A 21,876-nucleotide genomic window follows, 5' to 3' on the forward strand; every position below is an offset into this window, starting at 1 on the left:
AGGGCTAGGGAGACAGTGTCACTGGGACGCTACCTGGTAGCCGCCACCCACCATCCTCGGAGACAAGGGAGGGAGAGGAAACGGGGGGGGGGGGGCATGTGCAAAGTAGGGGCGGCTAATGGGGGACTAGCAGCCTGAGCAAGGGGCTGCTGGTGCACAAAGGGCACTGTAGCAGCCAGCTAGCTCTGGCCCCCTTCAGCCAAGCACAGAGCCCCACACACTCAGGTAAGGAGCAGCTGTGGCCAGGGGCCATGAATGCAGCATGTACCTCTCCCCCCACCCCGCCCCATCAGACGAGGAGCCACTCTCAGCCACACGCTAAAGAAATACTAACTTTAATAATAACCATCCGATTCCTTTGGTATAATCAAGACCTGGTAACAAATCAAACCCATATAAAGAAGAGTGAAGGGGGAGGGGAGAAAGCAAAACCCTCCCCCTCTCAGCCCAGGCTGACCTCTGTGGGAGGAGCAGAAGCCCAGGCTGGGAAGAGACTGACAAGAGAGTTACACTTTGGCTTCAGAGTATAACAATGTGCATGCAACACTGGGACCCCCCTACCAGCCCGGAGGCAGGGGGGAGGGAAGGTGGCTCCATGCCCAGTAGAGAGGGTTCACCCGCCACGGCAGCAGGGCTGGGAAGTCCAGGAGGCAGCACAGCACAGCTCAGCCCAGCAGTCCATGGCTCTGGGACCTCAGCATGGCCCCTTGCAGCCTGCCATGGGGCGCTCCGCTTCCCCCTTCCTGCTCCCGTCTTGTTTCTTTGGCTGGGCAGCCAGTCCTGGCGCGGGGTGAGCTGTGTCCAGGGACCCAGCTGTGTCTCACTGGGCATTAGTGTACTGCAGTGACCCCCCCCCCCGTCCCAGGCAAGGGGAGCCAAGGGACTCTTGCCCTCCCCTGGAAAGCCCCATTTCCCGCACATTTCCACACAGGACACAGGCTGGGAGCTGCCTTCCAGGACGAGGAGCAGGACTGAGCAGCCTGCTGCAGAAGGGACGCACAGGAGTCACAGCTGCCAGCGGGGACAAGGACAGCTGAGCCCTGCTTCCTGCCAGCAGGACACTGGGACAGGAACAGGCCTGGCTGTGGCCTCGGAGCCAGGGAGACTTGCATGAGGCCTGGGGCTGGGCTCCCCGCACGGCCCTAGCAGCTGGGATGGCCTGCCGGCCTGCCCCGGGCCAGCTGCTTTGCATAAGGATCTGGGACCTGCGGAGGGTCAAGGCACAGAGTTAATACGTAAAGTGACTGGGTACATTCGGTGTGCGGCCAGCCCAGCCTTGTGCTTCAGTGAGCAGAGTATCAGGCTTGCGTGCCCTGGAGGGGGGAGGGGAGGAGGCGCTCTCAAAGGGGTCCCACAGGCGGTGCCCCCCATGAGGGTGGGCCCCTAGGGACTGCAGGGGAACAGGGCAGATGAGACTCCAGCCCCTCCCTGCAGGGTGGGGGAGCTGCTTCTTGGGGGCAGGCAGCACCCTGCAACCTCCAGACAGGCAGGCCTCTGAGCCAATAGGCTTGAACCCCCGCCTTCCCAGAGGCTCAGCAGGGGGCAGCCCGCAGGGGAGGGGTCCCCCTGGCCTTGTGAGGGCACCGGGGTGTGGTTGCGATTGGCCCGTGGAGTGGAGCCCTCAGCTGCCCACGGGGCTGGGGTTTGGTGCACGCAGAGCCGTGGCTGGTGCAGCTCCCGGGAGGTAGCAGCTGGCTCCTCCTCCCGCCCTTCCTTCCAGTAGCGCTGCTCTCCCCAGAGTCCAGCCCCGGCTCCCGCGGGGGGGTGCGCTCCTGGCGGTGAGTTCCAGAGCCTTTGGCAGAGGGGACGAGGCGGCTGGGGGGCAGGGCCCGGGGGCACCTCCAAGGCCCCCGTGCACCTCACAGTCTCCTCTCCACAGGCTGCTGCAGGCACAGCTCGCTGCCCGCCGAGATGATGGGCAGGTGATTGTCCATGTGGTAGCTGATCAGATGACTGACGCTCTCGAAGCGATGATCCTTTGTCCGCACCTGCAGGGGCCAGAAACGGGGCTCAGGGTTGGCTGGGAAGTGGGTGGAGCCAAGACGTATACGCCCCGCCCCCAGCTGGCAGCATTCCCAGCGCTGCACTCGGCCGTCGGAGCAGGGCCCAAAGGACACCTGGCAGCAGACATAGCCGCAGGGGAGAGGTGGCCGCACCCAGCTCTGGGGCGGGGTGGCTAAGGGCCCTTGGGGCTGAGCTGAAGCTAAGGCCAGATAGGGGCAGGGCTCTGGGCTGTTGTGTTCACAAAGGACCCAGGAGCCCAAGGGGGCAGCCATCTGGGTGCCGGCCAGTGCCCCCTATCTGCAGCATGCTCATGTGGCCACCCAGCAGACAGCTGAGCACCCACAGCTAGATTTGTCCTTACTGGTGGTGCCCAAACAACAGTGCACATAAAATTTATTCCGCACATGGATGGAAAAGATTCGATGGCTCGTTGGTGCTGGCTCCATACCCAGCCAGCCCGCAGACCTGCAGGGTAACTCTGGGGTGTGGCTTGGCTTTGCTCTGGGCTCCCAGCTCTGGAGGACGGGGAAGGGACCCCCGGCTGACTCACCACTCCCTCGGGGTCGACCAGCAGCAGGTGCTTGGGCTGCCCGCCTTGCAGCCCGGTCAGCACGTACTGGCCCGGCGTGGTGGTGCTCTCCCGCACCAGGAAGTCCCCGTTGACCTTCAGCAGCTTCTCTGCCTCCTTGCGGCTCATCTTCCCGTGGTACCAGGGCTCCCGCCGCAGCTGCTCCTCCATGCAGGCCCGAAGCTGGGCCGGCGGCAGCCCCACTGGCCCCGGGGGCGGGCCGCGCAGGGCGTCCTCGAACGGCTCTGCAGGGGAGAGGTGCCGGGCTGAGTCTGGGGAGGAGCAGATGGCCGTGCAGCCCACCCTCAGGCCCTGCCCCGGCGCACAGCAGGCCGGGCGGCCCCACTCACTCATGTCGAAGAGGTCTCGCTGGGCGTTGCCGTTGGCCGTGGCTGGGACGCTGGCGGCAGAGGCTTGGCGTGGCCTGTCCAGGTTCTGCACGTTGACGTAGGACGGGTCATCGAACAGGTCGGGGCGGGGGGCTGGGCCAGCTCCGGGGGCGTATTTATCCCTCCCTGCGGGGAGGAGAGCTACAGTTAGCAGGGCTTGCCTTCCCATCCCCGCTCCAGGGACCCCAGCCAGGGGGCCAGCCCCCCACTCCGCTGGGACCCCTTGATTGGCTCCCTGGGACCCAGGCAAACCCAGGAATGATGCAGCCAGGAAAGCCTGGGGCACTGGGCTCCCTGGCCTGGCACCCCCAGGGGATGCTCAGCCCCTCGGGGACCGTGCTCCCCGGGCCAGGCTGGCCTATTACGCAGGGCAGCGCTGCACAGGGCAGGGGGGCCCTGCTCTAATGGCCGAGCGGGAGCATCCGAGCCAGGCCACGGGGTCCCCAGCAGGCCGGGGAGGAGCCCGTGGCACGGCTGCCTGCGATCGGTACCTTGGGCAGGAGGCTGCTGCTTCCGGGGGTCGTGCTCCCCACTGGACATCTGGCCCACAGGCTGCGGAGGAAGAGACAGGTGAGGAGTGGCCAAGGCTCCGACTGCCCCTCCCGCTGCTCACAGCCTGACCAGCTGCCACCCTCTCCCACTGGCAGATCCCCCTGGGCACGGACGTACCCCTCAGCTTTCAGCCGGAGGCCGACCGGGCAAGGGGGCTCGTCAGCCAGGAGGCCCCAGGCCCACAGCCCAGTCCGGACTCACTTCCCCTCTGTCCCGGCGCGGGCAGTGGGATCCACCCCTCCCCGCGTGGGGCTTACCAGCGTGGCCCCCAGGTGATTTGGGGTGGGTGCTGCGCTGGCGCCGTCCCGCAGCCGCATGTCCACCACGCCCCCGAGGGGCGGCTCCTTGCCGGGGAAGTCGTTGTAGTACTGGTGGTCCGACGGCTCCTCCTCCTCCTCGTCCCAGGCCGAGCCGTCGAACCCGGCCATCCTGCGGGGCGGCAGTGCTGGGTGAGCGGCCCTGGGGCCACGGGCACCGCAGCCCAGCTCTCCCCCGGCACCGCCACTCCCCGTCGGGGGCATCCTGCCGAGGGCCCGGCTGGCCAGGGGCTCCCCAACCCTGCAGCTCGGAGGGACCGGTGCCCCCCCATGCCACTGGCGTTTTGATGTGAACACACGAAACAAGGCTGCCCCACGCCCCGGGCAAAGGGGACCCGCGAGGTGCCTGCAGGAGGCTGAAGTTTTGCTGGTTCTTTGTGCTGAGCAGGGGCCTGCGTAGAGGGAGTGGTGGGGTATGGGGGGGGAGGGGGGCTGGGCTAGAACCTCTCCCCTGTGTGAGGTGGAGTTGGGGGGGCACAGGGAGCACTGGGGTGTCTGAGGGGAGGTGGGGGGATGGGCTATAACCTCTCCCCTGTGTAAGGTGGGGCTGGGGGGGCACAGGGAACACTGGGGTGTCTGAGGGGAAGTGGGGGATGGGCTATAACCTCTCCCCTGTGTAAGGTGGGGCTGGGGGGGCACAGGGAACACTGGGGTGTCTGAGGGGAAGTGGGGGATGGGCTATAACCTCTCCCCTGCGTAAGAGGGGCTGGGGGGGCACAGGGAACACTGGGGTGTCTGAGGGGAGGTGGGGGATGGGCTATAACCTCTCCCCTGCGTAAGAGGGGCTGGGGGGGCACAGGGAACACTGGGGTGTCTGAGGGAAGGTGGGGGATGGGCTATAACCTCTCCCCTGCGTAAGAGGGGCGGGGGGGCACAGGGAGCACTGGGGTGTCTGAGGGGAGGTGGGGGATGGGCTATAACCTCTCCCCTGCGTAAGAAGGGCTGGGGGGGCACAGGGAACACTGGGGTGTCTGAGGGGAGGTGGGGGATGGGCTATAACCTCTCCCCTGCATAAGAGGGGCTGGGGGGGCACAGGGAACACTGGGGTGTCTGAGGGGAGGTGGGGGGGATGGGCTATAACCTCTCCCCTGCGTAAGAGGGGCTGGGGGGGGCACAGGGAACACTGGGGTGTCTGAGGGGAGGTGGGGGGATGGGCTATAACCTCTCCCCTGCGTAAGAGGGGCTGGGGGGGCACAGGGAACACTGGGGTGTCTGAGGGGAGGTGGGGGGGATGGGCTATAACCTCTCCCCTGCGTAAGAGGGGCTGGGGGGGCACAGGGAACACTGGGGTGTCTGAGGGGAGGTGGGGGGGATGGGTTATAACCTCTCCCCTGCGTAAGAGGGGCTGGGGGGGCACAGGGAACACTGGGGTGTCTGAGGGGAGGTGGGGGGATGGGCTATAACCTCTCCCCTGCGTAAGGGGGGCTGGGGGGGCACAGGGAACACTGGGGTGTCTGAGGGGAGGTGGGGGATGGGCTATAACCTCTCCCCTGCGTAAGAGGGGCTGGGGGGGCACAGGGAACACTGGGGTGTCTGAGGGGAGGTGGGGGGATGGGCTATAACCTCTCCCCTGCGTAAGGGGGGCTGGGGGGGCACAGGGAACACTGGGGTGTCTGAGGGGAGGTGGGGGGATGGGCTATAACCTCTCCCCTGCGTAAGAGGGGCTGGGGGGGCACAGGGAACACTGGGGTGTCTGAGGGGAGGTGGGGGGGATGGGCTATAACCTCTCCCCTGCGTAAGAGGGGCGGGGGGGGCACAGGGAACACTGGGGTGTCTGAGGGGAGGTGGGGGGGATGGGCTATAACCTCTCCCCTGCATAAGAGGGGCTGGGGGGGCACAGGGAGCGCTGGGGTGTCTGAGGGGAGGTGGGGGGATGGGCTATAACCTCTCCCCTGCGTAAGGGGGGCTGGGGGGGCACAGGGAACACTGGGGTGTCTGAGGGGAGGTGGGGGGATGGGCTATAACCTCTCCCCTGCGTAAGAGGGGCTGGGGGGGCACAGGGAGTGCTGGGGGATCTGAGGGGATGATGCAGGTTCTTGCTGGCCGGGGGGCAGCCGACGTGCTCACTGTGCCTGGTTTGGTGCCGTACAGAGGACCCAGGCTTGGGCTGTGAGTAGCCCTGGCTCTGAGCACTTCCCCCTGGCCTGGCAGCTCAGCGGTGCCCCCCCCATACCTGTCATGGGGTGTGACGAGCTTGGGGGGGTTTTTCAAGTACTGCTTGAAGCGCAGCTCGAAGGCCTGCCCGATGGTGCTGATCACGTCCTGCGCCAGGCCCTCGGGGCACTCCAGGATATGGCAGGCTGGAAGGAAACAAGCGGGGCTCAGAGGGAGGATCCCTGCACAGATCCCTCAGAGGGAGGACCCTCCCACCCGTCACTGCTGGGCCCTGGGGACACTCGGCCTGGCAGGAGGGCCCAGGCACAGCAGCTCCGCTGTGCGGTGACGGCGCGTCGGGGTTCCCCCGTTCCTGCACCCCCGTAGTGGCACGAACAGACTCCACCCGCCAGTAGGGTTCAGGGAGTTTATTGCTTCTCCCGGATACAGCCCAGATGCAATCTGGTTACGGGAACTGGGGCTAGGAGGCCTCAGGGCCTCTCCCTTTAAGATGGGGGGTGGCTGGGCCCTGCCTTCTCCGCCCCCTCCCTAGCCCCTTCTCCCCTTCTCCCCAGACGGAAACTAAACTCTCTTCCCGCCCTGCCCCTAGCCAGGGGTTGGACCCCGCCTTCCTCCCTTTGTCTCTCCCTGGGAGGCGACTGGTCGGACAGGTTGGGAGCCCCTTGCCTAGTGACTCATCCCCTGTCCTGCTGGGCCGTGCTACAGACAGCCGCCAGCGGAGATCACCCACAGCCCACTTGCCCAAGCCTAGCCACCAGCAAGGCCCCCCCCACACCATGCTGGGTTACGGAGCAGACAGCACCCCCCCAGCGTCACACTGGCCCAGCCCTGGAGCCTGGGGGTGGGGGGGCAGCCAATGCAGCTCCCAGGGCCCCCGGGGAGGCAGGTGCCCTGCAGCAGGGGGGTTAGAGGCGGTGCCAGCTGTCCAGGGGGAGCCGAGGAGTCACTCACCTCTCTGATTGACGGGGTCTTTGGCAACGTAGGCGACATACTCAGCAGTGTCCTGCGGGCAAGACGCAGCGGGTGAGGGGCAGCAGCGCCCAGAGCTGGGGGTGCCATCCTCTCCCCGCCCCCCAGCCTAGTGCTCAGCAGGGCCATGGCAGGCCCAGGATAAGGGTCTGGATGATGGCCCAGGACGCTAGCCCCGCCCTCTTTTCTGCCAGGGAGGAGGGGCCAGCGGCAGGGCAGGGGGCCAGCCGGTCACTCACCGGGTCGCCCCCAGAGGCGAAGGAGATGGACTGCATGTGATGGTTGGCGATGATCTGCGGAAGGAAGAGCAGCTTGTTAGACACAGACCCGGCTGCCCTGCCCTGCCCAGCCAGGGACGCCTGCGCGGGGAAGGGGGGGTGAGGACGCGGCGGGGAGCCCCTGACCCTGCACCCCGGTCTGCAGCCAGACCCTCAGTCAGCCAGTCGAGTAGAAGGGTTATTGGTTCTCCGAGATACAGGGCAGCGCGGGCGCGATGCGGACACAGGAGCCAGGGCAGAGCCTAGTCCTCCGGGGGAAAGGGGAGACAGCCCCCTCCCCCCACTTCACAGGGGGGCACCCCAGGAATGTGGGTCCCGCCCGGCCTGCCCTTCCGCGGGGCCGGCCCCGGCACACAGGGAGGGGAGCTGCGAGGGCGGGGGCTGGGCAGGCCGGCCCGGATCTCACCTGCTTGCAGTCGGACGCCAGGAGGTTGAGGCTGCTGGTGGAGACAGTGAGGGTGATGGGCAGGCCAGCAAACTTGAGGTTGCTCTTGCCCAGGATGGAGTTGAGGGAGCGGCCGCAGGGCTGCGGGAGCAAAGGCAGCGTCTGCGAGCGCCGGGGCTCAGCGCCCTCCCGCCCGGGCCCGGAGCCACACAGCAGAGCGCCCCGGGGCCAGGCAGGAGCAGAACTAGCCCCTAACCCTCCTGTGTCAGGCTCAGCACTCGACCCTCCACCCAGCCATGGCTGGTGCCTGCTGCAAGGGGCAGCCCCAGGGAGCGGCAGCTCCTACTCCAATAGATGGGGGCGGCAGGGGGCATGGAGGGACCCTCCACGGGGGGGGGGTGCCTCCTGACCCCCCTCTGCAAGCACCCGGGACTCTCAGCTCTCTGGAGCCGCCAGCCAGACACCAGCCGGGCCTGGGGGCCTCTCCCCAACAGAGCGGGTCCTGGCCCGGCCCTTCCTATCTCCCTGGGCAAAACCATGAGTGCGGGGTCCACGGGAGGGAGGGGGGAGGGGACAGGGTCCCTGCACCCCTGCCGTGTCCAGACTGCAGGCTCCTGCTCCAACCATTGGGGAGCACTGCCTACACCCGTTCCCTCCAGCCTGGCCACCCCCAGGCCTGGCCTTACCTTCCTCCTCCGCACGGCCCCTTTGGCACCAGGCACTGCCTCGCACACCAGGCTGATGGCCTCCCTGCAGGGACCACAGGACAGTCAGGGCAGCCCTGGCCTTGCCCCCCGCAGGATCCTTCCCCCAGGGCCCAGTGACACCCGCTGAGGGCTGGGAAGGCAGGCACAGGTCTTAGCCCAGTGGGGCCAGCCCGGGAGCAGCCCTGCCCCACAAGCAGTCTGGCGTTGCTCATGCACAAGCCCTGCGGAAAGGGGCCAAGGTGGGAGGGGCCACAGGCGGCGGGGCAGGGCGGCGCGGGACTCACCTGGTGACCTGAGTGCGGGTGTTGAAATCCAGCATCCGCATGGACTGCAGCACCTCCACGCAGCCCATGTACTGGGGAGAGAGCGAGGCGGGTCAGAGGGAGGGGGTGGCACCTCAGGGCCGCCATGCCAGCAGGCTGCTCCCCGGCGCCGGCCCCGCCCCCGCCCTCCTCCCGGGGGGGTTCCACCGCACGCCCCGCCCCCGCCGCGGCACGGCCCCGCCCCCCCGGGGCATCGCTCAGACCCCCGCCCCGGCTCGGCCACCACACGTGCCCCGCCCCCCTGGGCACTGCTCTGACCCCGCCCCGGCTCGGCCACCACACGTGCCCCACCCCTTGGGCACCGCTCTGACCCCGCCCCGGCTCGGCCACCACACGTGCCCCACCCCCCTGGGCACTGCTCTGACCCTGCCCCAGCTCGGCCACCACACGTGCCCCACCCCCTGGGCACCGCTCTGACCCCGCCCCGGCTCGGCCACCACACGTGCCCCACCCCCCTGGGCACTGCTCTGACCCCGCCCCGGCTCGGCCACCACACGTGCCCCGCCCCCCTGGGCACTGCTCTGACCCCGCCCCGGCTCGGCCACCACACGTGCCCCGCCCCCCTGGGCACCGCTCTGACCCCGCCCCGGCTCGGCCACCACACGTGCCCCGCCCCCCTGGGCACTGCTCTGACCCCGCCCCGGCTCGGCCACCACACGTGCCCCGCCCCCCTGGGCACTGCTCTGACCCCGCCCCGGCTCGGCCACCACACGTGCCCCGCCCCCCTGGGCACCGCTCTGACCCCGCCCCGGCTCGGCCACCACACGTGCCCCGCCCCCCTGGGCACTGCTCTGACCCTGCCCCGGCTCGGCCACCACACGTGCCCCACCCCTTGGGCACCGCTCTGACCCCGCCCCGGCTCGGCCACCACACGTGCCCCGCCCCCCTGGGCACCGCTCTGATTCTGCCCCGGCTCGGCCACCACACGTGCCCCACCCCCTGGGCACCGCTCTGACCCTGCCCCGGCTCGGCCACCACACATGCCCCACCCCTTGGGCACCGCTCTGACCCTGCCCCAGCTCTGGCTCGGCCACCACACGTGCCCCACCCCCCATGGTGCCACACAGACCCTGCCCCCCCGGGGCACCGCAGACCCCACCCCAGCTGCTGCATGCGCCCCACCCCCGGGCACCACACAGACCCCCACCAAACCCTGGGGCCAGCTTGGCCCACCCCCTCTGCCAGGCCACCTCAGCCACCACGTGTCCCCCCCCCCCCCCTCCCAGAACACTTCACCCGCTGCCCCGCCGCCACACAGGCCTGGGGCAGGCCCCAGCTTGGGCACTGCAGGGAGTCGGCAGGAGGGCGCTGGCTGGCTGGGCACTGCCGCACACACAACAAAGCTTCCCCATCCCCCACCCCCTCCCTCCGCAGCCTCAGTGCGGGGGCATCCGAGCCGAGCCCCGCAGGCCGTGCCGTCCTGGTTCCACTCACCAGTGCCCGGTCTCGGCCTGCCCCCGCACACAGGGCAGGAGGGGCACAGGCAGAGCTGGGAGCGGGCAGCAGAGGCCCTGTCCCGCACCCTCCCCCACCCCACCCGGGCACCCCCGAGGGACTCGCCCGCCCGAGCAGTGACCGGGGCGGGAGGCGGACAGGAGAAGGTTCCTCTGCGGGCAGGCCCAGCCACAACCCCATGGGGGAGCCAAGGCCGGGGCGCTGGGCACCAAGGACCCTCTGCTGGGCGCCACCCCGGGCCAGCATGGGGACCGGCGAGTAGTCCGAGGGTCGGGTCCCGGGGCCCTGCAGGGACTGGGCATGCCCAGGGCCGCCTGTGCCTAGCTCCAAGGGCGCCCAGCGCCCGGCACTGCCTCAGAGGCCTGTCTCAGCCTGTCGCCCGGCACCGCCACGCGTGGCCAGGCAGAGCATGCTGGGAGCCGGCCCGCACTGAGGCCAATCGTGCCGTTGATTCAACTGCTCGCTCCTGGCACACGCCGAGCCCGCCAGCCCGAGCCCCCGCCCGCAGGGGGGCAGAGCTGCACCTCCCCCCAGTACTGGCTCTGTACCCCCCTTGCTGCCTCTGAGGAAGCGAGTCGTCGATGCTCCCGAACACCCCCAGCCTCCACAGGCCGGCAAGAGAAGGGCACAGCTCCCCTGCCGCATGGTGCCAGCTGCGCCCTGGGGGAGGCCCACACGGCAGGGAAAGGGGAAGACCACCCCGGCGGGCACAGAAAGGAAGCAGCCGGTTCCAGGCAGCTCCCCTGCCGGGCTCTGGGGAACTCAGGCGGGCTGAGCCACAGCCCTGCCTGGCCCTCCCGCTGGCCAGCTTCCCCCCACCCGCCCCCAGCAGGGAGCCGCCCACTGGCCCCCCCCAGGCCTGATCCCGGCCCCGTGGGTGAGGGCATCTGCCCCCGGGCGCTCGGTGCCGCCTGTGGGGGCCCCCAGTCCCCCCCCTGCGCCGCGCCCGCCGCACTCACCCTCACGAGGTAGGAGACGCCGGGGCCCATGACCTTGTCATCGGGGTGCAGCCAGCCGCGGGTGGGCTTATTGACGAAGCTGCCGTGGCGGGTCCATTCGTCGCCCCCCAGCTGGCCGCCTTCCACCCGCGTCTTCTTCCCGCAGCTCAGCTTGTTCATGTCCTGGGGGCAGACAGCGAGAGGCCCCGCTGAGTCGGGGGCCAGCGCCGCCCCCGGCGCCCCGAGGCCCCCCGCCTCCTTGAGGCTGCCGGCCGAGACGCCCCGCAGGCCGAGCAGGCTGGCGGGGTAGGAGAGCTTCAGGCTGGCCATTTTGGGGAAGAAGGAGCAGAGGGTGGTGGGGCTGTCCTCGGACTCCGACGAGAGCTCCCCGAGGGGCAGCATGGGGCTGAGGGAGGAGGACGAGAGGGAGTCGGGCAGGGACGGCGCAGCGCCGAAGGACCCCGGCGGGGAGCCCGGGGCCCCCGCCGCCTCCTCCAGGGAGGAGACCGACTCGTTGCGGAGGTGGCTGTATTTACTCTTCGGCAGTAGATCCATGCTGGAGGGGCCTGCGCGGCCGGGGGGCGAGGCCGCTGGCATGGGCTGGGCGAGGAGTCTAGAGCAGCCAGCCCCCTGCAGAGCGGGGACTCCAGGAAGACGCAGCCAGGCGGGCCCCCGGGCCAGGCCCCCACCAGTGCAGCATGGCCGCTGGGAGAGGCGGCCCCAGCGATCCAGGCAGGGGGAGCCTCACGGGCAGCAGGCAAGAGGGAGCAGCCGCCTGCGTCCGCAGTCCAAGCTCATCTCTCCGGCGCGCCCCACGTGGGTCCGGCCGGTCGCTGAGGGGGCGGGGAGGCCTGCGACCCCTGCCCCGAGGGGCCCGCCGGGGCAGAGAGGAAGCAGGCGAGGCGGCGGGCTCGGCCGACCTGTCAGGCTAGCCGCACGCCCTGCAGCTCAGCGACCATTGTCCTCGGCAGGCGGCTCAGCCAGTGCCCCCTGCCCTGCCACGCTGCCTGGGGGGCAGCGGGCAGGCTCGGCAGGGGTCCCGTGGGCAGGAGGGAGGCGGCTGCTTGGCCAGGCAGGGCGCAGGAAGCCGGTGCCTTCGGCTGAGCCCAGCCAGCGCTGCCGGCTGCGGGATCGGCCGTGGTGCCCGCTGCCGGAGCCAGGAGGGAGCCGCTGCAGCCGCTGCTAATTGCTGCTGCTTCCTGCGTGGCTGGAGCCGGCTCTAAGTGACTGCGGCTCCCCGGAGAGGGGGGGCTGCTGCCAATGGAAGGGCAGTGCTGACTCACAGCCTGTCAGGAGGGGCCCTCCTCCCTCGCCAAAGGGGGGGGCGCCGGGAGTATCTGGAGCAGAAAATCAAGGTCATGGGCGGAGGCAGCGAGCCGGGGGCTCTGCCTGCTGGGCTGCGGACACGGGGAGCACAGGCCGGCGGGCTCCCCCCTCACTCTGCAGGGACTGAGAGCCAGGTGTGGGGGCTGCAGCACCCCCCCCATCAACCCCTTCCTGCCACCAGCCCCACAGCTCGGGCACTGGCTCTCCAGCACGGGCAGGAGGGGTAAGTCAGGGCAAGTGCCACGCCCACCAGGCCCCACGGGGGGGGGGGGGGGGGGACTACTCTGCGGCGCCAGTTCCCTGTCGAATGTGCCCCTGCCCTTCCCAAACCTGCCAGTCCCCCCTAACAGGACGAGCCCCCGAAACTCCCTGCCAGGCAGGCCCGACCCACAGGGAGCAGCAGCCCCGGGCAGGGCAGCACCATGCTGAGGTGAGAGGCCACCAGGGCTGAGTTTGTACGAAGGGAAGAGCGAGGGACAGATGCAGCCAGCGCCAGCCACCAAGGCAACTTGCCAATCGCCAGCCCCCCACAGGCTGCACAACCAGCCCACGGATGGGTGTTCAGGCGGGCGGGCCTCACTAGGGTTCAGAGTGAACACCCGGCTTAGGCCACGCCCCTCAGAGCTCTCTGCAAAGTCTTGGCTCCACACAAATCCCTTTGGTTTGTCTACAGGGAGGGCTGGAAAGACGAGGGACAGATTCCAGCCCAGACCCACGGCCCTGAACCCACCGCCAGGAGAGGGCAGCGGCAGGGGCCCTTACAGCCGCTCTGGCTCCGAACGGAGGCCGAGAGGCAGGCACGAAGCCCCACGGGACCGGACGGGATCTCCTGGCTCCGAGCCCCAGAGCAGCCCCTGCCAGCCCCCCCCACCCCGAGGTGTCGGTGCTTCCCAGGCGCTGTGCAAGGCCTGGCAGGCGGCCACGGGCAGCGAGGGAAAGGAAAGTCTGGCCAAGGCTGGAAATAGCCTCCCAGGCGGCGACTGCTAACTATAGCAGGGAGCCCAGAGCCTGCCTGCTTGGCAGGAGAGCCCCGCGGGCACCCCTCCAGGGCGACCCCCCGCACGCAGCACTGCCTCCCCCCCCAGCACACTGCCGGGGCCCTGCCCTGGCCTGGGACCATCCCAGGGCTCCTGGCTCATCCGGGGGGGGCGGAGCTCGCCCCGGCCTGCCCCAGCAGTTCTGTGCCCTGCCCTGTGCACAGCCCCTGGGAGCCAGGCACCAGCGCCCCGCCTGCCCCACCCCCATCATGCCTGGCCGGGGGGGGGGGGGGGCCCAGAGCCACGCCCTGCCAGCCGCGTCGGGTGCCCGACACAGTGGGGGGCCAGAGCAGCCCCCGCCTGAACCCCCGGCCTGCGCCTTTTCCACGCCCCTCGGAGCCAAGGGTCTGCTGGCTGCCCCCACCTCCTGCCCAGCGGCCAGGCACACACAGGAAGCAGCTGCCCAGGGGAACTGGCTCAGGGCTTTGCCTTAACCCCTGCACTCCCAGAACAGCGCAGCCCTGGGGCGCGGGGGGGCAGAGCTCGGCGGGGCTCCAGCAACTGACCCAGCGAGACCCCAGCTCCGCTAACTCTCCCCTCGCGTGCAGGCTCCCCTGCCGGCGCCCCTCACTCCCACCCCTCAGCCCTGCCGGCGCCCCTCACTCCCACCCCTCAGCCCCTGCCCTGCCGGCGCCCCTCACTCCCACCCCTCAGCCCCTGTCAACCCAGCCCGGCCCCCCTCACTCCCACCCCTCAGCCCGTCAACCCAGCCCGGCTCCCCTCCCTCCCACCCCTCCGCCCTGCCGGGCGCCCGTCACTCCCACCCCTCCGCCCTGCCGGGCGCCCCTCACTCCCACCCCTCAGCCCCTGTCAACCCAGCCCGGCTCCCCTCACTCCCACCCCTCCGCCCTGCCGGGCGCCCCTCACTCCCACCCCTCAGCCCTTGTCAACCCAGCCCGGCCCCCCTCACTCCCACCCCTCCGCCCTGCCGGGCGCCCCTCACTCCCACCCCTCAGCCCTTGTCAACCCAGCCCGGCCCCCCTCACTCCCACCCCTCAGCCCCTGTCAACCCAGCCCGGCCCCCCTCACTCCCACCCCTCAGCCCCTGCCCCAGCCCCCCCTCCCCCCTCAGCCCCTGCCGGCGCCCCTCAGCCCCAGCCCAGGCCCCCAGCCCAGCCTGAGCCCCTCACTCCCACCCCTCAGCCCCTGCCAGCCCAGCCCTGCCGGCGCCCGCCACTCCTGACCCCCAGCCACCCCACCCCGCTCCGGCAATATGCAGCCCTCAGTGGCATGGAAATGGCTGTGTCCGGACCCTGCCCGCCAGAGCCAGACCAGCCTCCCCCATCTCTGCAGGCTGGAAGCTCCAACTCCCAAGGACCAGGTCACATAACGGCTGCAGCATCCACCTTCCGGGGCTGGAGGGCGCCCTCCTCCCCCCCCAGAGCTGCCAGGAGGGGAAAAGCCAGCCCCAGGGCTCTGCCGGCTCACAGCCAGCCCTGGCCAAGGCAGGGCAGCCAGGCCCACGCAGCACTGCGCCGGCCGGGCTGGGCCCGCTACCTGCTCTCAGGCTGCTGGGAGACACAGGCCCCAGCCCCTTGCAAAGTAGCCGTTCCGCCCGGGGCTGGGGGCGCCAGCTCTGGCAGGGCCCCGTCCGGAGAGCGGGTGGGAAAAGAGCCGGCCCCATCACACAGCAAGCGAGCAGCCCTCCTGACACGCAGGGGAGCAGAGCTCACAGGCCCAGGGCTGGGCCAGCCGTTCCCCTTCCAGCCCCTTCCCTGGGCCGCCTGCCCAGGGAACAGGACTCGAGCGGCTTAGTCCGAGTCGCGCAGCAGGCGAGCAGCTTGGGAGAGGCAGCGGGAGGAGAGGCTGCCGGGGCCGCGCGCAGGGCCGGACAGTCTGCCTGGGCGCGATCGGGAGACGCGGCGCCTGCTGGCCCCAGCCACACTCTGCGGCCACAAGACTCAGCAGCTTGCGCTGCCCGGAGCTGACAAGGGCTCTTGGCCAGGTCAGGACCCTGCCACGGCCCCACAGGGCCACGGGAGCGTGACCGATGTGCCGGGGGCGTCGCCCCCCATGCTGGGGAACGGCGCTCACGCCTCCCTCCCAAAGGGCCCCATGAGGTGCTCTGAAAACCCCTGGCTACCCGGGACCCCGCAGTCCAGCCAGCCACACGACAGCGCCGGACGTTCTCCCAGGAGGCAGGCCGTGCTCCGCAGTGCAGGGGGCTCAGGACACGCACCAGGGAAGAGAGACAGCAGAAGGGCGCGGGGCAGAGACTGGCCAAGGTCCAGCCAGGGGCAGATCGACGGGTGAACCTGCTACCAGAGCCCACGTAGGCCAAGCACCTGTCCTCGCACATGCAGGCTCCCTGCAACTCTCTGCAGCTTCAGGCAGGAGCCGTGCGGCCAGGGGCAGGAAGGCGGGGGACCCCAGGAGTCACTTCGCAGCCGGGCACAGCGGGAAACACACCACAGAGCCCGCAGAGGTAAGGCGCGGGAGAGGCCGGCAGGAGAAGGAAAGTCTGGTCCATCACCAAAGCCGCCTGCCCGCCACCACAGGCCCCGAGCACCGCCAGCCTTACCACGTACTCCATCCCGGCCAGAGGAAGGGCTGCACACGGGGAGCAGAGCCGCAAAGCCCCTCTGCATGGAGTCCAACCTGCGGTTCAGCGACAAACAGGGAGTTAGCCGCCCCGGCAGGCAGCTGCCCACTCAGCACCGAGGGGGGACGAAGCGAACCGCACGCTGCGTCTCCTGGGGACGCCCCCGGGAGCGGACACTTCCCCACACGGCCCAGCCAGGCCTGCCCCGGAGCGCGCCGGCTCCAACAGCCCCTCCACGAGTTTACTGGCTACCGGTACGCAAAGGGTGATGCTTCCCGTGTAACCAGTTAGCCCTCTACATCCCTGCTGCGGACAGTGCTCAGAGGGAATGAACAGACCAGGGAATTAGCAAGAGAGCCATTCCCTATCACCCATCCCTGCTTCTGGCAAACAGAGGCCAGGGACACCAGCCCTGCCCATCCTGGCTAATAGCCATTGATGGACCTACCCTCCATGCATGGATCTAGTTCTTTGTTGAACCGTGCTATAGTCTTGGACTTCACAATATCCTCCGGCAAGGAGTTCCACAGGTTGACTGTGTGTTGTATGAAGAAACACTTCCTTTCATTTGTTTTAAACCCGCTGCCAATTCCATTCCCTGCCCTCTAATCCTCATGTTATGAGACGTAAATAACACTTCCATATTCACTCTCTCTAATTCCAGTCACAATTTTATAGACCTCGATCAGATACCTCTCCCGCCTCCTTTCCAAGCTGAAAAGTCAGCGTCATTAATCTCTCCTCATCCAGACGCCGTTCCATACCCCTCAGCATTTTGGCTGCTCTTTTCTGAACCGTTTCCCTTGCCAAGATAGCCTTGGAGATGGGGGGACACGCCTGCGCGCAGCAGTCGGGATGCGAGTGTCCCGTGCTTTTCCGTATTTTTCCTGACAATCTCTCGCCTGTTCTTAATGATTCCCAACGTGCTGTCTGCTTGCGTGACGGCTGCTGCGCGCTGCGTGGACGTTTCAGAGAACTCTCGCCACGACTCTTTGAGCAGTAAGAGCCGACGGACACGTACATGAATCATGTTCGACGTCTAGGTCTGATTATGGTTTTCAGTGTCATTTATCAAGGTCACGTTTCATCTGCCATTTTGTTGCGCACTCCGTTTGGAGAGCCTGCCCCTCTCCACTCTGAAAACTGACCATTTCTTCCTACCCTTCGCATCCTGTCTTCCCAGTTACCAAGAGGCTCTTCCCTCCGATCCCATGACAGCTTCCTTTCTCTTCGGTGAGGAACCTAGTCAGAGGCTTTCTGGAAATCTAAGTGTACATGCAGCAAGCTTGGGGGTCTCAGCCAAGGTTGTAGCGGCCTCCTGCCGGCATCACCACAACTACCAGGCCCCCTCTGCCAAGAGATGCGGGGCCCTGGAGCAGCCGGGGTGCAGTGGGAGGGCGAGGGGGACCCTGCTTGCCACGCAGACAGCCCCAGGAGTCTCCCTTAAAGCGGCAGCAAAGCCAGGGAGCTCGGGGGACTCTGCTGAGAGCCGGCAGGCCAGGCCCACGCGCCCTGCAGAGCCAAGTGGGGGTGGGCCTGACAACCCCCCCTCCCCGTCACTGGGTAACCGAGTCACCAGGATTTTCCATCCCTACCCTGGCGGGAAGGGCCCGGAGCAAGGGCTGAGAGGTGCGGAGACAGGCCTGGACACACACAGGCAGGCAGGGGCCGTGCTGAGATCTGAACCCAGATCTCCTGTGCCCTGGGCCTGACCAGAAGCTGGGCTGGCCCGGCCCGGCCCGTCGCGTTCTGGGCAGGGGCCAGCATACCCACCCTGCAGCCCGGAGACATGCAGCTGCGTGGGCTGCCCTGGGGCTGGCGCCTGGGCCCCGCTGAGAGCAGGGGACCCAGCCCCTTGAACCCTGGAGAAAGGCTAGGCAAGGGACACCCCTCCGGAGCAGCCGGCTCCAACCCGCAGACCCCGGGGGCCTCCCGGAGCCATGTCCTGGCCAGCCAAGAGTTGCTGTGACTTGCCCTTTGACCCCGTGTCGGAGGGTAACGGGAGGCAGTGAAGTTCTCCGCTGCCTGAGCCTTCGTTGGGGGTGGGGGCGCCCCGCTCCAGGGCACGCCAGGGCCCCGGGAAAGGGCTGGGACTCCATTCTAAGATGAGCCAGGCACGCAGAGGGAGGGAAGAGGATGACGCAGGCTGGCGAGCGCTGCCAGAGTTGGCAGTGGCTGGTGCCAGGTGGGAGAGCCCGGGAGTCCCGCGACACCCCAGAGGTGCTGGAATGAGGCGATGGCCAGGTACCCCGCAGGGCTCTAACCACCCAGCCAAAGGTTCCCCCCCCCCTCCGCTCCTTCCCCAGGGCTCCCCTAGCTAGCGGACTCGATCAATTTGCACTGGCCTCCCCCAAGCATCACGTCAGGTCCCCCCCAGCTGGGCTGAGCGCAGGGCAGCGTAGCCAGAGGCTGGTGTGTTCACTTCCTCAGCCTTTCCAGGGCCGCGGCCCCCAGCGCACACAGAGCCGGGCCATTTCCAGCACTCCTAGAGGCGGGACAAGCCGGCTGCCACCGCTGTGGCCTGGAGATTATTTAGAATCCTAGAACACTAGGACTGGAAGGGACCTCGAGGGGTCAAGTCCAGTCCCCGCCCTCATTTCAGTCCCTTTCTCCTGCTCACAAGGTCTCAGGCAGCCAAGGGGCCGGATCCCGGTTCTGGCTGGCCCCCGTGAATCAAAGCCCAGCCCTTTGCGAGGCCGGGATCTCCCTTCCTGCTCGCCCCCGCCCTGTGCGCCAGAGGATTGGCACGCTGGAAACGGAGCAAGGGACGCCGGAGGCTCCCAACCCTTCTCCCGGCTCGGAGCCCCAGCCATGGTGCTCAGCCCAGGCGGCTTCTCTGCAGCCTAAATCTCATTTCCTATCAGCTGGTTCCTGACTCAGCATCGCTGCCTGCAACACTTGGCAGCCAAGGGCGGGTGCCGGGCTGAGCAGAGTAGCACCTGGCACGCAGGCGGGCTGGGCAGCTGCCATGCAGCACGGCCAGGGCAGGGGGAGCCGTGCCAGCCGCTGTCTCTCCGGAGCCTCACTCGGGTAGGCCCCTGCGATGAGCGTTGCCCCAATTATTCACCTCGCCCGCAGGGGAACAGATCAGACGTAAATAAATCAGAAGCCACGAGGGGCCGGGCAGCCAGCAATACATCATACGGCAGAGCCGCTGGGCACAAGGCGGGCAAGGCAGCAAAGCCTCTGCAGCCCTCTAGCTGAGCCCGGGGCCGCTGCAGTGATGCTCCCCCTTCACTGCAGGGGACACTGCAAGCTACCCAGGCAGCAGCAGCCAGCAAGGTACCAAACCTGGGCTGAGCATGGCACAGAACCTGCCAGCCCGGCTCAGGCTGGGGGGGAGCAGAGATGGGCAGGGGCAGCAGGCAGGAGCTTGGGGCTTTTGCAGTATTCCAGCTCCCGGAAGCCTGTCATGCCACTGCCACAGGGAGGTTGTGAAATACATCTGGAGGAGGGCTCCCTGCGGCGGGCAGCAAGCCGAGTGTTAATCCACCGCCCAGTGATAGAAGCAGGCAGTGACTAACCCTCCCAGCGTCATTCACCACCCTCAGCTACAAACCCCACAATCTAAACACCACTCGAAGTCTGACGGCAAACCACAAGAGGCAGGAAATTCACAGGCGGGGGAGAACCGAGGCTGCGTCGCTGCAACTCCGCTGGGCACGGAGGTGAGCGAACACGGCACTGAACGGGGCAGTTCCACGCCTGCCCCCAGGCCTGCCTGAGCAGCGCCCGCCCCAGGCCCGCCCGGCAGCCTGCACCCTTGTTTACAGCAGCCTCTAGCACAGCAGGAGGGGACGGCGCAAGGCCCCGGACACCAGACCATGCCAAAGGCAAGGAACGCAGCCTGATCACCGACAGGCCAGACGTGACTGTAAAACCACCCGCCCTGTGCAGGAGACACATTCCAGGCTTTGCTGGGCGGGAGAGCATTCCCCACAGCAGCCCCGCCCGCAGGGCCGGCAGCTGCGAGCTCCCCCTCAGACAGGACAGTTCGTCCCCCTGCCCTGAGGTTAGCACACCCAGCCACTGCTCCTGGGAGCCCCTCTGGGCACACCAAAACACTGGCCAACGTGGCCCAAAGAGCAGGTCCAAGCCAGCGCTGCGCAGGGACTGGCACGGCCTGCCTGGCGCAGCCCCCTGCAGCCCTCAGCTCACCAGCACTCAGAGCCACGAACCGCTGCAGAGACCTTCTCCAACAGCCCCAGCCTCAGTCAAAGCTCCGAGCTGAGCGCAGGCCCGGACACGCACCCTCGTGCCCCCCGGCCTGCAAACCACAGCTGCTGGGGCTGCCAGGGCAGTGGTGCGAGGCAGCCTCCAGGCTGGGACTAGGAGAGGCTGCCAGGAATTAACAGGAAATGAAGAAAGACCAGGAATGTTTCCAACCGGGGGAGGAAGGTGAAATCACAGCTGGACAAAGGTTACCAGGGATGTAAGCACGAAGCATGGGCCCCAGCCCCCCCCACTTCCTGCGGGAAGGGGGCTTCTGCCGGCGAGGCGGGGGGGGGGGCGCAAAGGAAGCCACACTAAGGCTGAGCTGGTGGGGCCCTTCCTTTGGCTCCACTCTACCCAATACTGCTGGCTACTCAGGAACGACTCCCCCACGCCACCCCGAGCGTCTGCCAACTGGCACCCAGCTATGACTGACGGGGGCATTGCTCCTGTCCGCGGCCGGCGCACCTCGCCTTCCCAGGCTGCCCTGGCAGTCACCCCGCGGGCATGGAGGCGCAAAGCGAGGTGGCCACAGGCCTCATGCTAGGACCCAGCACAAGGGCTCAGCCTCAACATCCAGCTGGCCTGAGGCACAGGGAGCCAGGCCCAGCTTACCCCGTGAGTCGCCCTCCCTTAATCACCATCTGCTGCGTGACACGCAGGGGAAAGTACAAGCACCCAGAGGCGCCCTGCGCCGGCGGGCAATCGCCCAGCCCAGGGTGCCCCACAGGGATGTCTCTTGGAACTGGCCCGCAAGGACGGAAAGGCACCGGGGACCTGCACAGCCACGGTCACTGGCCCAGAGAGGGGCACTGGGGGGAAGGAAGCAGGGGGGGGAGCCCGGTCGCTCGGGGCTCTGCGGGGAGGGGGGCACGGGCCGGGGAGACGCAGAGGCGAGTCTGGGGCGCCCCAGGGATTGGGGGACACGGGGGACCCGCGCTCGGAGGGCAGGGGGCACCACAGGGAGGGGGGCTGGGGCAGGCGGGTGGAGCCAGGGACAGACCAGTGGGAAAGGGGGGCGCTGGGCGGCTGCAAAAGGGGGTGGGGGCATCAGACCGCGGGGGGGGGGGGGGGGGCGGACCAGGGCGGGGGGGGCGGGGTTCGGGAGGGGAGGGGCGGGGGGGGGGGTCGGGAGGGGAGGGTGGGGGGGGCCGGGAGGGGAGGGGCTGAGCGGGGGGGGGTTCGGGAGGGGAGGGGAGGAGGCCGGGGGGGGCGGGAGGGGCTGGGGGGGGGGGTCGGGAGGGGAGGGGCTGAGCGGGGGGGGGGGGTTCGGGAGGGGAGGGGCAGGAGGGCCGGGGGGGGTCGGGAGGGGAGGGGCTGAGCGGGGGGGGGGGAGGGGCTGAGCGGGGGGGGTCGGGAGGGGAGGGGCAGGAGGGCCGGGGGGAGGGGCTGAGCGGGGGGGCTCGGAGCGGGGGGGGGTGGGGGCCGCGAGCGGGGCTCACCGGGGCACCATGGATCCGCCGGGCTCGCGCTGCTGCGGGCGGCCGCGGCTCCAGCACAAACTTCTGCCCAGACCCTCCCCCCGCCCCGTAGCCACTCACTTCCGGTCCCTCCGCCCCCAGCACGGCCTCATTAGGACCCCATCACGTGACGGGGGAGCGGGGCTGTCCACACAAACTCCAGCAGCCTGAGACGAGCCAATGGGAACGCGCGCCGCTCCTATCCCGACCAATCGGGGCCTGGGAAGAGAGCACCGCCCGTCTCTCGTCTTGTCCAATCAGAGTGCTAAGAAAACCGAGCGAGGGCACGCCCCCGGTGG

The 21,876-nt window shown here is 68.6% G+C and overlaps 1 protein-coding gene across 4 annotated transcripts; it reads right to left on the reverse strand.

Moving 5' to 3' along the window:
* Positions 1-319: 319 nt before the first annotated feature.
* Positions 320-21,706, reverse strand: SHC1 (SHC adaptor protein 1). 4 transcript variants are annotated; one of them, XM_089772282.1, is made up of 14 exons: positions 21,560-21,698; positions 15,885-15,961; positions 11,022-11,183; positions 8,569-8,639; positions 8,264-8,327; positions 7,599-7,718; positions 7,154-7,207; positions 6,897-6,948; positions 6,004-6,130; positions 3,771-3,942; positions 3,453-3,513; positions 2,923-3,087; positions 2,555-2,817; positions 320-1,988 (listed from the first exon to the last, which is right to left on the reverse strand). In XM_089772282.1, exons 2-14 carry the CDS (start codon positions 15,894-15,896, stop codon positions 1,860-1,862), a joined length of 1,452 nt encoding a protein of 483 aa, XP_089628408.1. In that variant the 5' UTR covers positions 15,897-15,961; positions 21,560-21,698; the 3' UTR covers positions 320-1,859. The 4 variants fall into 4 exon arrangements, with proteins under 4 accessions (XP_089628408.1, XP_089628409.1, XP_089628410.1 ...); XM_089772283.1 differs by lacking the exon at positions 15,885-15,961 and having other exon boundaries at positions 21,560-21,706; XM_089772284.1 differs by lacking the exons at positions 15,885-15,961; positions 21,560-21,698 and adding an exon at positions 11,537-11,561.
* Between the last annotated feature and the right edge of the window lie 170 nt (positions 21,707-21,876).

Source organism: Pelodiscus sinensis, chromosome 22 (genome assembly GCF_052426305.1).
Source record: "Pelodiscus sinensis isolate ZL-2025 chromosome 22, ASM5242630v1, whole genome shotgun sequence".
Taxonomy (NCBI): domain Eukaryota; kingdom Metazoa; phylum Chordata; order Testudines; family Trionychidae; genus Pelodiscus; species Pelodiscus sinensis.

Coding starts and splice junctions, on each gene's coding strand:
- SHC1 (XM_089772281.1), bottom strand. CDS start 11,555: ATGGATCTACTGCCGAAGAGTAAATACAGCCACCTCCGCAACGAGTCG. Junction 7,719..8,263: donor GGGCCGTGCGGAGGAGGAAG/GTAAGGCCAGGC, acceptor TTGCTCCCGCAG/CCCTGCGGCCGCTCCCTCAA. Junction 7,208..7,598: donor TGGCGTCCGACTGCAAGCAG/GTGAGATCCGGG, acceptor TTCCTTCCGCAG/ATCATCGCCAACCATCACAT.